General features: G+C 46.5%; 1 protein-coding gene across 2 annotated transcripts in view; it reads right to left on the bottom strand.

Annotated features, from left to right (window-relative positions):
* Nucleotides 1-16,129, bottom strand: part of PNPLA7 (patatin like phospholipase domain containing 7) — a 118,679-nt gene that overhangs the window by 71,759 nt on the left and 30,791 nt on the right. For both annotated transcript variants that reach the window (XM_017740325.1, XM_017740326.1), the window contains exons 17-19: nucleotides 13,737-13,868; nucleotides 12,170-12,293; nucleotides 364-477 (exon numbers count right to left, since the gene is read on the bottom strand). In XM_017740325.1, the coding sequence (XP_017595814.1) occupies nucleotides 364-477; nucleotides 12,170-12,293; nucleotides 13,737-13,868 (370 nt within the window). The remainder of the gene's footprint in view (nucleotides 1-363; nucleotides 478-12,169; nucleotides 12,294-13,736; nucleotides 13,869-16,129) is intronic.

Below are 16,129 nucleotides of genomic sequence, written 5' to 3'. Positions count from 1 at the left end.
CCGAGGGGAAAGGGCCTGACAGCCGAGAAGGCTGGGACTGGGTTTGTGATTGTTTGCTGTTACTGCCAGAGTTATTGCTGTTTGTTTGACTGGTTATACACATATAGATATATAATAGTAAAGAACTGTTATTCCTATTTCCCACATCTTTGCCTAAAAGCCCCCTTGATTTCAAAATTATAATAACTCGGAGGGAAGGGGTTTCCATCTGCCATTCCAAGGGAGGCTCCTGCCTTCCTTAGCAGACACCTGTCTTTCAAACCAAGACAGCACAGAAAACCCAGAGGGTTTGGTGCTAACGGGGAGTCTGAGCCTCTCAGGCATCCTTTGGGAGAGACAGGAAAAGGCTTTTAATTCCCTTACCTGGGGGAATTTGCGTTTGATGGAGATGAGAGCCCCCTCCGGGAGCTTGGCGAGCTCCGAGTCCCGCACCGCGTGCACCGTGGTGGCTCTGGGCTGGTGGGTCAGGGCCTCCACCTGCAACAGGGACAAAGCATCAGAGAAAATCCACAGCCTGCCACAAACATCAAACAGCAGCATGGAGAGGCTGAACTGTTCCCAAGAACTGGTGCTGCTCCCACACAGCCAGAGCAGAGCCCTGCCCATCTGGGCATCTGAATGAGCACCAGATATTATAATAATAATACAATGCCTTGTGCAAAACACCCAGCTCAGTGACCCCACTTCCACCAAGATCCCTCCCTGGAAGGCTCCACGTGCACAAAATGGACAATCCAGCCAGCCAGAACATCTTGAGCTCAGAAACTTGCCATTAGTCCAGAAAAGTGAGACCCACTTGCCAATATTAACTTGAATTTTGCCAGCACCAACTGCTCTGCATGGAAAACTGCACAGGGAAATTTAAAGCACCATCATTTTATAATCCTTTGTTTTTTGCTCAGGTACCAGGGATGTTTTGTTCTGTCATCAAATTTTAAACTAATTGTATAGAAGGGGAAAAAAAAAAAAACCCTCATCTTTGTACATACATTTATGGAGAAACAAATCCCCTTAAGGCTCCCCAAAGGGCTGTATAAGATGTTCTGTTTTATCTCTCTCCTCTATTACCAGCTTTTTATCACAGGTTCTTGGCTCTGCAATTTACCTTCCTCCTCCTGAAAGCAGGTTAAGAGTTTCAGCTGTTAAAATTAAACCTTTCCTCTCAGCCAGGCACCTCCTGACTGAGTTTAATTTGTATCAAGAAGAGAAACACTCAAACTGTCCGAGATCCTTCTCCACAATTTCGGTGATATATGAGTGCATAAAATTAACTGTGCTCCAAGGGGCTCCAGAGCCTTTCAGAAAAGATGAAATTTGTAAATTCGTAGAAAGGAGAATTAAATTTTAACTTTAAACACAGCCTCGGGGAGGGTTTTTTAGCTCCAAACTGTAACTTTGTCTTTTTGACAGAGCAGAGGGCACAGGGAGACCTTTTCCAAACCTCCTTCCCAAGGAGCCATTCGAATCTCCAGATTTGCAACACCACCAGTCCCAGAGACCCCTGCAAGCGGTGACTGCAATTCCCAAGTGATTACAGAAATTGGATCTTGGACTGTTCTTACATACAGGTGCTGTAGAAGTCTTTGGTACCTTCATTTAAATACACCCCATGATTCCAGTGTGGAAAATATCTGGGTTCCAGGCGCTGCACACAGGGAAATTCAAACTGTGCTTTCCCCTTGGGTATAATCATCTGAGTTACCCATCTCTATATTTATTAATAATCCCAATTATTCACTTATTAATTGTCTCCGAGAAGCTGTGGCTGCCCCTGGATCCCTGGAAGTGTCCAAGGCCAGGCTGGATGGGGTTTGGAGCACCCTGGGATAGTGGATGGTGTCCCTGCCCATGGCAGGGGGTGGGACTGGATGGGATTTAAGGTCCCTTCCCACCCAAATAATTCTGGGATTCAATAATTAATGAAATAGTTCCTCTCCACTGAAGTGTGAGGGCTCTCATTTGGATCATCTGCAGGATTATTCTCAACCTTCACTACAATCTCCCCTCTTCACACCCTGTGGTTTTAGAGCCTTTTTTGCACTGGTTCTACATTTCCTGCACATGGAAATCTGCCAAACCCATTTGGTTTTGGCTATCCCCATCTCCTTTGGAGATCAAACACATTCTAACATTGAGTACCAGTTCTCCCCTGAAAATAACACTTTTTTACTCTGTATTTTTTAAATAAACCATTTGAGATATCAACTGTTCAGAGATTCAGATATTTTTCCTCTTGTTTAGGAAAAAGCAGAAACCTCATGCAACATGAGTATTTAAAATAATTTCAACCTTAAGCCACATTCAAATCCTTGGACTCCTCTGCCCAGTGAGCCTTTTGAACAGGTTTTCTTATTTTTCCAGGTTTGTAAAAGTACAAGACTCAGAGATCCAGCTTGAACTTCAAAATGAACAAAATCCACTTGTGATCAGAAGACCACAGGATTATTTCCTTGGCCATAAAAAGGGAAATTTAACATTCTGATCACCCACCACAGCTGCAGCAAACAACACAAAACCACCTCCACAATAACATTAATAACCAAATGTTTCAAGAAATAGCATTATCTTTCAGATCTTACTGACCCTGACTGGGGAGAGTGTTCATTTATATATTTGATTTCATAATCACCCAAGGCTCTCTCTTGAGCTGCTTCCCAGACTACCATTAGCATCACTCCTCCACACCAGCACAAACACAGCCACAGCATTTGCTCCAGTGCAAAAAAGAACCAGTGGAGTCTTTGCCACTTCTCCTCAGCCTCAAGCCAACACAGCCCTTTTCCTGCTCGAGGCAATTGTACATCTCTGTTCTTCTCATGTCACATCCATTCCTCCTCCTCCTCCCTAACAAGCCTGTAAGTAAGTTCCACCTCACTGCCCATTTTTGGGCTTCTCTTTCAGGTTCCTGCATTTGCCATCGTTGTTGCTCCTCTCTCCCTCCAGGAATCCTCCAGTTTTCCTGGAGTTCACTGAATGCTGAGCCCACCACGTTCTCTGCTCCACCTGGACTGGCTGCTCTTCTCTTCACCACCTCATTACCTGGTGATGTTTGGTTTCCCCTCATGCAATAAACTCAGCAAGCCCACACTGCAGTGCTAATTTCACTTGGAACTCCAGCTCTCCAAAATCCTGCTGTGCCTTTTTTTAGCAGCCCTACAAAAATGCTGAATGTTCCCTTCGCCGGGGCTGACCCCTTGGCTCCTCATCCTCAAAATCCCTCTCTATCTCCAGCCCACCCTCAGAAATCTGTCATCCATCACTGCCTTTACTTCCACTCCCTCTAAATCGAGGGAATTGCACAGGAACAGCGTCTCAAATGCTGGAATAATTTGAATCAGAGAGCACAGAACCATTTCCAGTGTTATACACTCTGTGGTTCTTGTTACTAATCATGGTATGACCATGGCTGAGGGCCCTCTTGCACTGCTGTGGTTCTGTTGTTCCTAATACTTACAAAACAAATAAAAACACCCCAAACCCCCCCTAAAAAAACCCCAAACCTAAAAATAGACCTGTGCTCTTTGTACTGTTCCAGTTAATTCTGACAGGGAGGGGGTTTGAGAAATCGAGTGGAAGGGACAGAGGGATGGAACTGGATGAGCTTTAAGGTCCTTTTAAACCCAAACCAGCCTGGAACTCCATGATTCCCACACCTTCTCTTAGTTCAGTATTAAATAGTGACAAAACCAGGTTTTGCTGCCTCCATCCCATACGATGCACATGATTCACAACCCTGCCTTACAAGTTCTATCTGAAGAAAAAGTGTTGCTGTAAATCTTTTACAGGGAGGGGAAAAGCAATTTATACTCTCACGACCTCTTTTGACTTCATTTCCAACAGTCATTCCTGACAGTTCTTTACAGCTTTCCAAATGACACAGTTGGGAGGTAAAAACCAGCAAGTGACATATTCTGTGAGTTGGTCTAAGTACAAATTCCTTTCTGAGCTGCATTCAAGAAATCACTTTATTTGCTTAAGTTTCGGTGTGTGCACAGCCCCAGTGTCCTGAGCACAGTTATTCTCCTGCTCAGCCTTCAGCATCTCTGAGACTTCCTGGAGGAAACTGGGGCTGGTGTAGGGCAGTTGATTTGCTGGCAAGAAAATGTTGCTTCCCTAGACAAATTCAGCCTCAGTCTGACAAACTGTTGGGTGACTTTTCTCACAGTCGGAAGCCACTAAAAATACAAATTATTTCCAAGTAGTTTCTTGTGGAGATTGTTTCTTTCCAAGTGAGATTTCAAGCAGATCTAGGTATAAGGAGACACATCCAGTGCAAATGTTCCCAGCCACAGGCCTGTTCTCCCCAGCCTCCAGCCAGGAGCACATTTACACCAGTGGCTCTTCCCATGCATTCCCATCCCATCCATTCTGTGGCACACTGCCTTCAGCCCCTCTTCACCATGGCCACTATTCCAACCAAGAATCTTTCATCCTCTCACACATCATATTTCTTTCTCTCCCATCGATTTTTCCTTGCTGCCAGCTCACAAAAAGCAGAGATCTTTCCTCACCAAGGGAACCCCCCCTGTGGCCCCTGTGCTGACACGATGCAGTCAGAGGACACAAGTGAAAGATCACAAGGAGACCCTGGGAAGCAGGGCAGGACCCCAAGGATTATTAAATTATGTAGCTTAAGCTCTTCATTTTCCAAATCCTCCTCCCTAACAGCCACAATCTCTGTCTGGTAGTTAGCCTGATACTTGTATTGTCTTCTCTTCAGCACAGGCTAGGCTCCCACCAGGAGCATCAACAGAGCAGGCAGGACCTGTCCTCACAGGGTGCAGCTCCAGACACAACAGGGTGACACTGGGGGTGCACAGACACCCACCTCTCCTCTGGAAAGACCATCTGCCAAAACTCCATCACTCCATCCTGAAACACCCACCCCAAAGCAGGCCAAGCACCACACAAAGCCACCAGCTCACCCCAGTGTGCTGGGGAAGGACACAAAGGACAGGGATGAAAGGACATGCACCCGAGGAGGGATAAGGAGAAGAAATATCAACACTGACACCTGCTGCTAGTTCAGGAGGCTCTGGAGAAGGAACAGGCAGTGAGGCAGCTGACAGGTAGCACACCTGTATCTCAAGGCCACCACCAGCACTGGAAGAGCACAGAAGAGCCACCTGTGGATTGTCACAGCAGTGCCTTTGTCCAGACAAGGACAGGAGCTGCTGCAGCTGCAACTGAAGCCAGTGAGGCAACACCATCAATGCTCCATGAAGGGCAACCAAACACTAAATGGAACCCTGGCTTTCTCTGGCTTAAACAAGCTGCCCTCAGACCCTTCTCCAGCTCACTTGCACCTGGAGCAGCAGAGGATGCTCATCTCAACACTGTTTGCTCCAGCCCCAGCTCAGAAGGACCTGAAACATTAACTTGCTTGTATCAGAAAAGGACAAAGGAGGAGACACTGCTGGAAACAGTAAATGAGTGGGAAGAGCAAACAGACAAGCTGCAAATCAATGCTATTTGTGGGAGCAGTGCCAGTGGATGAACTCAGAACACCATGTACTCTTCAAAGTTGTTCTAACAACCACCTTCTGCAATCTCCTGTGTGCCAAGTTAACCCCGTGACTGAGGACATCCAGCCCTTCTGCTGTGTGCAAAGAAGAATCCAAACCTCCCTCTCTCATTTTTTTAATAGATAAACGTTTTAAAAAAACATGAAAGACTTACACACACTCGTGCATGTAAGTCTTGTGTATCTATATGTGGCTATATGCAAGTGTAGATCTAAAACAGAGGTAAAAATCCAGTAAGGCTGAGCTTGGTACCTTTTGTAATTAGGGCAGATGGAGTCACGCCACAGGTTCTCCCCAAAGGACTGAGCCAGGACTTTGTAGCAGTGCAATGACAGTCCTGTTGCAGCAGTGAATGTCATTAAGGGACAGAAAAGAGCAAGATCAAAGCTGGGAAGGGAATTGGTAACAGCCCAACCTCCTGTATTTAAGTTTTACTCCTTATTTACATGTGGCTGTAGAACATATGTGAAGTTTCATGCATGTTTTGCTGCCCTAAATCCAACATTGAGGTCAAAACACCACCAAAAACCATGTCAGAAGCCACCTGAGACACCCACACCAAACACCCACCAAAACCATCACATTTATGCAGGCTGTTGGAAGAGGATCTGCAAGTGCAGTGCCCTGGGCAGGCTGCTCCTCTTTGGGTGAATTATACCTGAATTTCCTGAACAGAGATAGAGAGAACAATGATGAGCTACACAAGTACTTTCCTAGAAGGGAGAGATCCAGTTGGTTTGGACTCAGCTTCACACAAGAGCCCCAAACCTGGCTGGAACTTTATCAGGGACCCTTCCCCATCCTCCACTGCCAACTCTTCCACCAAAACTCCTTCCTGTCACCTCCACTGGGCTCTCCTCCCACCACTCACTGCCCTCCAAGCATTCTGGTGGTGATGACAAGGATCACACTTGTCCCTCTCTCTCTCTCAGTGGCTTTTATTTAACGATGCTTGCCCAAGAGGAAAAAAAAAAAACCAAAACCAAACAGGTTCTATCAAGGAAAACAAAAATTTCTATTGTGCATTTGCCAGGGTTAAAGGGGATGCAATATTAACCTCTGCTGTTCCCCAGCCAGCCTAGTTCCACATAGAATCCCTCAAAATGGAAGGGAGAAAGGAGAAGGAGGCAAGGGAAGTAAAAAGCTGTCCTGCAGGGGATCAGGAGGTGTATCAACGGTTGATAGCTGGACTTAGCAAACATTATCACAAAATTTCAGGTGGAAGCAGGAGGGAGACACAAAATATCTTAAGGAACATCAGCCTAATGCATGAAATCATCTGTCTGGAGCCCAGCAGGTCACAATTTCCATCACTATCTGTTATCAAAGCTCCTCATACTCTAAAAAGAATGTGGCCTAGGACACAAAGCACATCAAGCACTCTGCAGTGATATCTGAGGCAGCTCCACAGCCAAATGACTTTCCCACACAACACAAATCCACACAATTTAATGCCAGATCCTGTCAAAGCCGTGCTGTGGTTTTCCCAGCCAGCCAGGAGAACACTGAACTGCACCACAACAATTTGCAGTTCTGGGTGATCTCCTACCCTCAGCAGCTGTTTAGAACTTGAGGCAAACAAAGATAAAAGGAAATTGCGGTGGATAAAAAGAAGAAGTAGCTGTAAAGAATCTGAAAAATAGACAGCACTCAGCAGCTTCATTCAGGGAAGATCCTCATAGGAAACCAAGGTTCACACAGATGGTTCAGATCAGTGATTTGAGTTTTAACAAAAACACCCTCAAGATGGGCTTGGAAATCAGGACACAGCTCATTTCATTCTGATGCTAATTCAGCTGTGCAAATGTGAACTCATTCCTCAGGGCTTCCTCTGCCTCCCTTTGGGGCTGGCAAATACTGGGGGTTTGCTGTTTGTGGTCTGGAGTTTGGTGTGGGGATTGGTTGCTTGGGGGTTTCACTGGATGGTTTGGATTTTTTTGGCTTTGCTTTTGTTGGTTGTTTTAAACACGAGTTCACACCTAAGATGCTGCTAGGAAAAGAATCATTTTCAGTAATGTATTACCAAGAGAGAGAGGAAAAGATGAAAAGAGAACAATCCCTTCCAGGGCCATGTCTTCCAGCCTGTTCCTGAACCTCATCCACCACTTCCCACAGCTACAGGCTGTGCACAGTGTGCCTGAGGTGACAATAACCTGAATTCACCTGAAATAGCTTTGTAGTATCTTACAGCTTCAGCAAATGAAGTAGCCATGGTTTGACAAAAATCACAAAAATGCAAGGAATTGGCAAAAAAGAAATCACATGTTTAAAAAAGGCAGAGCAAAGCAGCCTTAATGTGGAGGGTGCAGTGACATTCAGCTGGCTTTGGAGCTGCCTGATAACATTAATACTGATAAAGAACAAAAGCCTGACAAGTGTAATCCTGATAGTTCCCTTTGTGTGATTCCTTTGAGGATTACACAGCAATTAAAGATTTCTAACAGTGTTACATTTCCAAAGGACAACGCTCCAATCCCCTGAGGAAATCATAAGCCATTTACAGATTCTTCTTGGGTTTCAACTTTTTAGAGAGAAAAAAGCCATGGACATTTAGCTGTCTTAATTAGATGAACAGCTTAACATCTGAAAATACTTAAAATGTCTTATTTCTAGAATGTAAAACATGATTTCCTGCCCAGCAGGACCAGTGTGCTGCAGCACTGGCAGCTGAGGGTTCTTTTTCTGCAATTTGTCCCTGTGTTCCCAGAGTCAGTGCACAATGCCTTTCTGCACTTGTTCAGCAGTTTCTCTACCCAGAAGTGACTGTGTGTAGCCCTCCTGATAACAGGAACATTCTGGTTATTAAAGAGAAACAGAAAAGGTCTTGAATTAATCAAAACACCGCTGCAACTTCCCCTCTCAGCAGGTATTTTTGAAAGCTGACTGGTTTTGGGTCAGACCCTGCACACAACAGTGTCCTGGGAGGGGACACTGCTGGTAAACCCAGCTCTAAGCCACCGAAAAGCCCAGCTCTGGAAAATATTTGGAGTTAACAGCTGTTGCTGAGGGCCCTGAGACCTGCCTGGCATTCAGTCATCTCCCCAACACCGCAGCCATCCTTCAGAACCAAAGGAAGACAAAGTGTGGCCTTGCATAAAAGCCTCATTGCATTGAAGGTTCCACCAGCTGCAGGTGTTTGAAGGGCGCAGGCAGTGCACAAACAACTTTAATTCAGCAGCAGATTATTCTGAGGGATGCCTCTGATGGGTTTGTTGCCTTCTCCTCACCCACTGCTGTCCTCCCAGCAGTGCAAAAAGCAAAGAACACCCACCTGAACACATGCTTGGAGTTGTGACCCTGTGTTCTGACAACCTACTCTGCAGTTTGGAATAAACCACGGGATAATTGCCCCAGTCCCAGCAGCAGTGCCAGGGAAAACACAATGTCAGAGCCTGGGCAGCACCTGCTATTGACAGGCACAAAAAGCAAATTAAAAGGAATCCTCTCTCACCCACAACAAAGTGCTAATGAGAGCAAGAGAACAAGAGGAAAAACTACAATTTCCAGTGGTTAATCAAGATCAAAACCAAAGCAGCAACATCGAGAAAAGAAGTGAGAGATAAGCTAAGATTTAGAAGAGAGAGATAAGATAAGCATTTTAAACAAGTAGCTTGGTAAAGAGAAGCCTTTTCATGCTATCAACACAGGGTTGGCTTCTCTGATCTCCTCTGGGATCACCTGGGCATGGCAGAGGTGATACTAGAAAAGTGACCCTTTAGCTGGCAGATAAAATTCACATTTCAACGTTTTTCCATAAGTGCAGCTATAGCAATGGACCACCAAATTAAAAGAATTCCCCTAAATAGGTCAAATCTTAGTCTCTGGAAAGCAAGGCTTACATCAACTGTATTTCAACAGGGAGGGAATTATTTAACAGATTCATCATTGTTCTTTAAAAATTATTTGGAAATTTTTTCATTGAGTTTTGACTTGATTTGACCAGATACACTGCCTGGAGTTGCCCATCAACAGGGCCAACAGCAGCCAGTGTCCCTCCATAAAGGCTCCCCAGGAGTCAGGATCCTTTTCCCCTGACACAACTGTCCTTGTCAGCTCTTCAAGGAACTCCACAGGGAAGAAACTTCAGTTTCTAATCTGTTCTTCCCCCCCCTGCATCGACAGACCTCAGGAACAGATGCCATTGAGTCAGTACAGGGAACAAAACAGTTCGAGCCACAAGTTGAGCCTGGGGAGCGCACGCACACGCTTGGAAATGAACATCTTGTCTGAAACCCTTCATCTTGCACTGCTTTTTTCTGAAAGCAGTAATGGCAGAGCCTAATCTCTTATGCAAATGACACGTGGCATTTTAAAAGTTCTGACATAGGCAGTAAACAAAAAAACATCAACTAAAGACTCTCGTGTTTTCTAAGTGCCCACAATTACGGATGACACGGGAGGGTCTCGGAGGCGTTCAGGGAGGAACAAGCCACCAGCTCCAAAAAAACCAATTACCAACACCAACTGCTGCTTTCATTCCCTTCAAGCACCCAGAACCCCAATTATGTTAATGTCAGGGAAAAAAACCCCAACCCTTCAGCAGGTTTTTAAAGGTTTATAACAGATTCTGCAGAAGGGGATAAACAAAACTTTTGAAAAGCAAAAATACCATTTCGCTAATGGCCTCTGCATTAATGCTGGCATTCTTCACAGATCCTCCCCCATGTTTGCAAAAGGCAGCCAGAGCATGGAGACACTTTAAACAAATGGCAGAGTGAGTCAGTGGGGCTGGGAGCTGTGGGCAGGAAGGAGATGACAACGTCCATGGAGTCACTAAAGTCTCCAACGTGATTCATGTCATAACATGGATCCAAAACAGGGACTTGTGGTTGAGGCACAAACTGCACGGGTATTTCTATATCCCTGCCTGGGCACTCAGCAGCAAATGTGGCACTGTTACAGCACACACAGCCCAGTGCAGCCACCAAACCCACCTCCTCCTTCCTCCCCAGATAAACAGCTGGGCCAGCCTGGAATGCTACACCCAAACAGCACCAGTCCTTGCACAGGGAGGTGGAGTTTGGACTGTTTCATAGAATCACTGAATTGTAAAAAAGATTGGGTGGGAAGGGACCTCAAAGATCATCCCAGCCCACCCCCACTGTCCCAGGCTGCTCCAAGCCCCAATGTCCAGCCTGGCCTTGGACATTGCCAGGGATCCAGAGGTAGCCACAGCTTCCCTGGGCACCCTGTGCCAGGGCCTCACCTCCCTCTGAGCACCATATGCTGCCCTGTCACTCAAAACTGCTTTCAGAAAGTAGAACAGCTCTGTTTTTAACCTGGGAGCGCTGCAAAACTCCAGGAGCTTGACAGTGAAAAGCTGCAGATCACCACAGGCAGAGGAAAGCAGGAGAATGCCTGGATGTGACAAAACTGACAAACCCTTCTTCACACACCAAAAGGCCTCACACCATCGTGATTAGTCACAAAAGATGTCAGCTTTAGTTCCTGTCAAACCATGTCATTTTACCTTTAATGAGGTATCCCAAAGAAAGAAAAAAACAAATAAAACTTGTGGGTGTGCTTTAGCACATTCCAGCACAGACCTGCCTCTCCAAACACCATCCCAAGCCAACACAACCCCTCAGCTAGAGCAGCACGGAGTGTGGGAAGAGATCCTTAAATACTGAGCACATGGAGCTATCAAGTATGGGACAAGCACCAGCCCAGCCCAGCTCTGTCTATGCTGGGAGCACCACCAGAACTGCCTCATGTACTCCACAGGCACAATTTTGGATCAGCTCTCTAAAGGGAGCTTTGGACTCCTCTTTCCCCTTCACTCCTACAAAAAAGGATTTCTTCCCACAGCACTAATCCCAATTCACATGTTTTCTGGCTTCAGAGCTATGCTAATTCTGCCCATAAACAGATGCACGTTCAGTGTTTAGTTTTCAGCTCAGAAAGCAGAACAGGGACCGAACAACAAGCTCAGAACTTCAGAAATCTTCTGATTTTAAATATAAAAATCAGACAAGCCACACATATTTATGACTCCTATTTCTGCTGTTATCTAGGTCTGAGAAACAAAAAAAATGAACATAAGAGAGAAATTAAACATGGATAAATACTACAATTTTGAAATGAACAGTTGCTTTAATAACTATAATAATTACACACTCCCTCAAAAACCTGACAAAGCTTTGAAGTCAGCTCTGCTAACTCTGAGGAGGCTGGACTAGACACTTCCAGGGGGGGCTCAGCCAAACTGAATCTTCCTATGGCACTAAATTTATTCAAATCCCCATTTAGTGCACATTCCTGCAATTCTTCCAGCCCTGATCTAACAGGCTGCACTGCTCTCACTGGGAGGAAAGTAACCCATAGCACAGAGGAGCACCAGGCAGGACCTGCTCATCTGGCAGTGACCTTTTTTGGGTTTACGAAAGTAACCCATAGCACAGAGGAGCACCAGGCACCTGCTCATCTGGCAGCGACCTTTTTTGGGTTTATCCTTCTTTTCAAACCAAGCCTAACAACCCCACTCACCAATCATTACAAAAGCTTTCCAGGCAGAAGGGAGTTTGCCACATTTTCAACTTCGGAAGCCCTTAGGATAAACAAGGGATGGGAGCACGACTGTGTGTGTTTGGCATGGAATAAATCCCAGTTTCCCAGCTGGACAGGTCACTCTGACCCCCTCTCACCACTCCAATGAGGTCCCCCCGGCCGTACTCCCCGGTCAGGTGCTTCTTGCCGTCGTCCATGCGCAGCACGGAGCGCAGGCGGCCGTTCAGCACGATGTACGTGCAGTCAGACTTGTCACCCTGCCTGCAGGGAAAAGAATCCATAACCAGCATTAAGGAAGCATCTCTGCTCAGCAAACAACTCTGGAGGCTTTGAATAAGTTGGTGATTTTTCCCTGCCTGGCTTGGAAGACACAGGAAAGTGTTTAATTGACAGGTAATGAGCAAACGAGGAATGGAACAGGCACTTGTTAAGAGGTGACTGGAAGTATGTTTAATGTGTAAATGTACAGGCTGTGCACAGTTAACTGAGATAAGGAGTGATAGGACAAAAGGGGAATGGTTTCCAACTCAAAGGGAGTAGATTTAGATGGGATATTGGGAAGGAATTGTTCCCTGGGAGGGTGGGCAGGCCCTGGCACAGGGTGCCCAGAGCAGCTGGGGCTGCCCCTGGATCCCTGGCAGTGTCCAAGGCCAGGCTGGACATTGGGGCTTGGAGCAGCCTGGGACAGTGGGAGGTGTCCCTGCCCATGGCAGGGGTGGCACTGGATGAGCCTTTGTCAGTGTGGGGTTCCATGTTAGCACTGGAAGGGGATGACCAGGGTGTGAGTGGGCCCCAGGGGACATCACAGGCTCACTGCTGGTTACTCAGGAGCTTGTTCCCATTGCAAGGTCAACGTAGATGTGCTGAGGAATTCTGCAGGTCAAAGAGAAAAAGCTCCAAGTGGCTCCAGATTTGGTGCACACACCTTTGTCTACTAAGAACATTTTGCTCTACCCAGCTGGCACAATTAGGAGTGCTGCTTGGAATGCCACACTTCTGGTGGTGGAGCTCAACCAAATGCAAGGAATTCCAGATGATTTTAACAAGATATTGACAGCTGGGAATGCTTTGATGCACAGAGTAACCCAAAACTTCCATTAGCATTGGTGCTGCAGGGATGGTTATAAAAACTACAATCATACAGATCATGTCCTAAATCAGACTGTTACTCTCCCACCACTGCAACAACCACATAACAGCTCAATAGAATCCTAGTACATATCCATATGTAGGTATCCATATCCATATCCATACCATATCCAAGGTAACTTTTGCCCCTTAAACACAAAATGGCTATTTTTAATTTACTACTGAATAAGCCTAACTGAATTACCTTTGAGTTTTGCTGTTTATTTCAGAAAGGCTGAAAACCTCTGAGCAATAGATGTTCATGCCCTCAACAATGCAGAAACTACCACCAGAACAGAGAACTGTCTGTGTCTTAATCAATTATGTCACTTTAAAAGCTTGCCAAGACAACAGAAAAGATGAGGAATAGTATGAAATAATTTAGCAACACGTGGAGACAAGAGGCAGTGTTGAAGGTACTGCAGAAAGAAAATAATCTCAAAACAGGCAAACAGATAAACCCGATGGAATGGCTGATAAATACAGTCTGAGGTTCTCATTCCACCCATCCCCAAGGGAGCACAGCTCATGAAGCAGGAAAATGTCAACAGACGTACAATTTTGTCCACATCTCACCTGTACACAGCTCGTCCAGCCTCCACCTCCATCCAGTCCAGGGCGAAGTCAATTTGCCTGACAAAGGGGGACATTCTCTTCACAACGGTGTGGGCCACCCCCAGCACCACACTGGGCTGCTCCCGCATAATCCTGAGGAAAAAGGCAAGTGTTACTGAACCCCCTCCCCAGAACAGGAGTAGGTGCCCACAGGCACCACATCCCAGTGCAGCTGGGCAGAAACTCCCAGGCCACACCCCACTCCTGCCACCACCACTCTCATCAGGGACTCTCTGACAAAACACGGGGCTGCCCAGCTTCCAACCCAGCCCAAATTAAATGGCACTCAGAGCTGGCACTGTCCTAGAAGCAGGATGCCAGTCCTGCTGTCTGGCCCTTCTCTCAGTGCAGCAGGATGGACAGGAGCCACATGAGCTCTTGTGTATGAGCCACCCTCCTCATTTCCCCCTCACACAGGTCTCTCATGACTCAAGGAAATGTTCATCCTGTCCCCAGGATCTTCCCTCCCTGCTGTTCTGCACATCTCAGTCTCTAGCTCGTGCTCACTTTCCCCCACATATCACATCAGAATCTTTTTATATGTAAAGTCTGATGCTCTGAAAAATAAAAGACCTGCTCTGCATTTCAAATATTCCCTTTTCCCTGTCGCAAAGACCACAAAGAACTGAAATATCTCCTAATAAAGCTCCCAATCTTCACACTGAATGTTTTTAGCCGTGCTTAAAAGTCTCTAATAATAAAGACATCATGTAATTCAATATGTTCCTCAAACTGAAAAACTTTGAGGAGGTTCTGCCAGGACAACCTCAAACTCCATGCTGACTGCAAGGCCTAGCACAAATCACTCTCAGAGACACCTGGGAATTGTTCAGGGATGTCTGATTTCTCATTCTTTTTAGACTGAAGATCACTGCACCCTGTCACTGAGGGAGTGAGCACTCAGATACCTCCTGAAGCACACCCAGGAGTGAATGAATCACACATGTCAGGTTGCTCTACCTGTAAAGGCAGCTGATCCTTCCTGTTCCTGTGCAGCATCAAGAGCAGACTACTAAAAAATGGTTATTTCACAAGAGAAATAACAATTCACACAGAAGCAGATTCGTGTCTGCAGTCCCAGCATGAGAAGTGCACACAGAAAGATGAGAGAGTTGCATGAAACCTGCTCATGCAAGGCTGCTCCAAGCCCCAATGTCCAGCCTGGCCTTGGGCACTGCCAGGGATCCAGGGGCAGCCCCAGCTGCTCTGGGCACCCTGTGCCAGGGCCTGCCCACCCTCCCAGGGAACAATTCCTTCCCAATATCTCATCCAGCCCTGCCCTCTGGCAGTGGGAGGCCATTCCCTGTGTCCTGGCACTCTAGACCCTGTAAATTTGTCTCTCTCCAGGTTTCCTGTCAGCTCCTTCAGGCCCTGCAAGGCCACAGTGAGGTCACTCCAAAGCTTCTCCTCTCCAGGCTGAACAATCCCAGCTCTCCCAGCCTTTCCTCCCAGCAGAGCTGCTCCATCCCTCTGATCCCCCTGGAGCCTCCTCTGGCCTCTCTCCAGCATCTCCAGGTCCTTCCTGTGCTGGGCCCCGGGGCTGGGGCAGCTCTGCAGGTGGGGTCTCACCTGAGCACAGGGGCACAGGGGCACAACCCCCCTGCCTTGGTGCCCACACATTTAGAACACAAAAATCCAGCCAGCAAACACCATTACCAAAAAGCAGCACAGCTTTTCTCTCCTGACCTCTTCTCTTGCCCGGATTTTTCCCTGCCATCCCACCATTCTGACCAAGATACCTACAGACACATGGAAAATACCCAGCCCTATTCCCACTTCTCAGCTGATTCAAAAATTAAATAAAGCCCCTAAAAATTCCTGAATGGTTTAGCTCATTGGTTTTACTCCACCGGCTTATTTAGCCCTCAATCTCCTCCCACACAGGCTGTCTGCTGTTGTCAATAAAAGCCATTTACTCTTTTCCTCCCTCACAATATAGATCTTAATACTTAATGCATTCAAAATGCAAACTACTAACAGGCTTATTTTATTTCCACTTGCAGCTCTCTCACATCCCTCAGTGCCACGCAGCTTCTACAAGAGAATTAACACAGCAGGTAAGACCCACCCTTATGCAAGAGAAGAGAAAAGAGGTTTTTTCCCCCATTATCAGCCCAGTTTCCTTCCTCTCACGTGGGCATTTACATCCTTCTGCTTGGCACATGCCTGGCACTGGGAAAATTAAAATCCAAAGCTCTGTACTACAGAGATTTCTGAAGGGACTTTGAGGATTCTTTACTAGAAAGCTCACCAGCTGTAACAATGAAAGGGCTAAGTGGTTTCTGTGAATGCCTGGAACTTCTGTAGATATTCTTGGGGATGTGGCTGCGACAGGATTTTCAGCTTAGCTGGCA

This window comes from Corvus brachyrhynchos, unplaced genomic scaffold, assembly GCF_000691975.1.
Source record: "Corvus brachyrhynchos isolate BGI_N302 unplaced genomic scaffold, ASM69197v1 scaffold305, whole genome shotgun sequence".
Taxonomy (NCBI): Eukaryota; Metazoa; Chordata; class Aves; order Passeriformes; family Corvidae; genus Corvus; species Corvus brachyrhynchos.
This window is presented reverse-complemented; position numbering and strand designations above follow the sequence as displayed.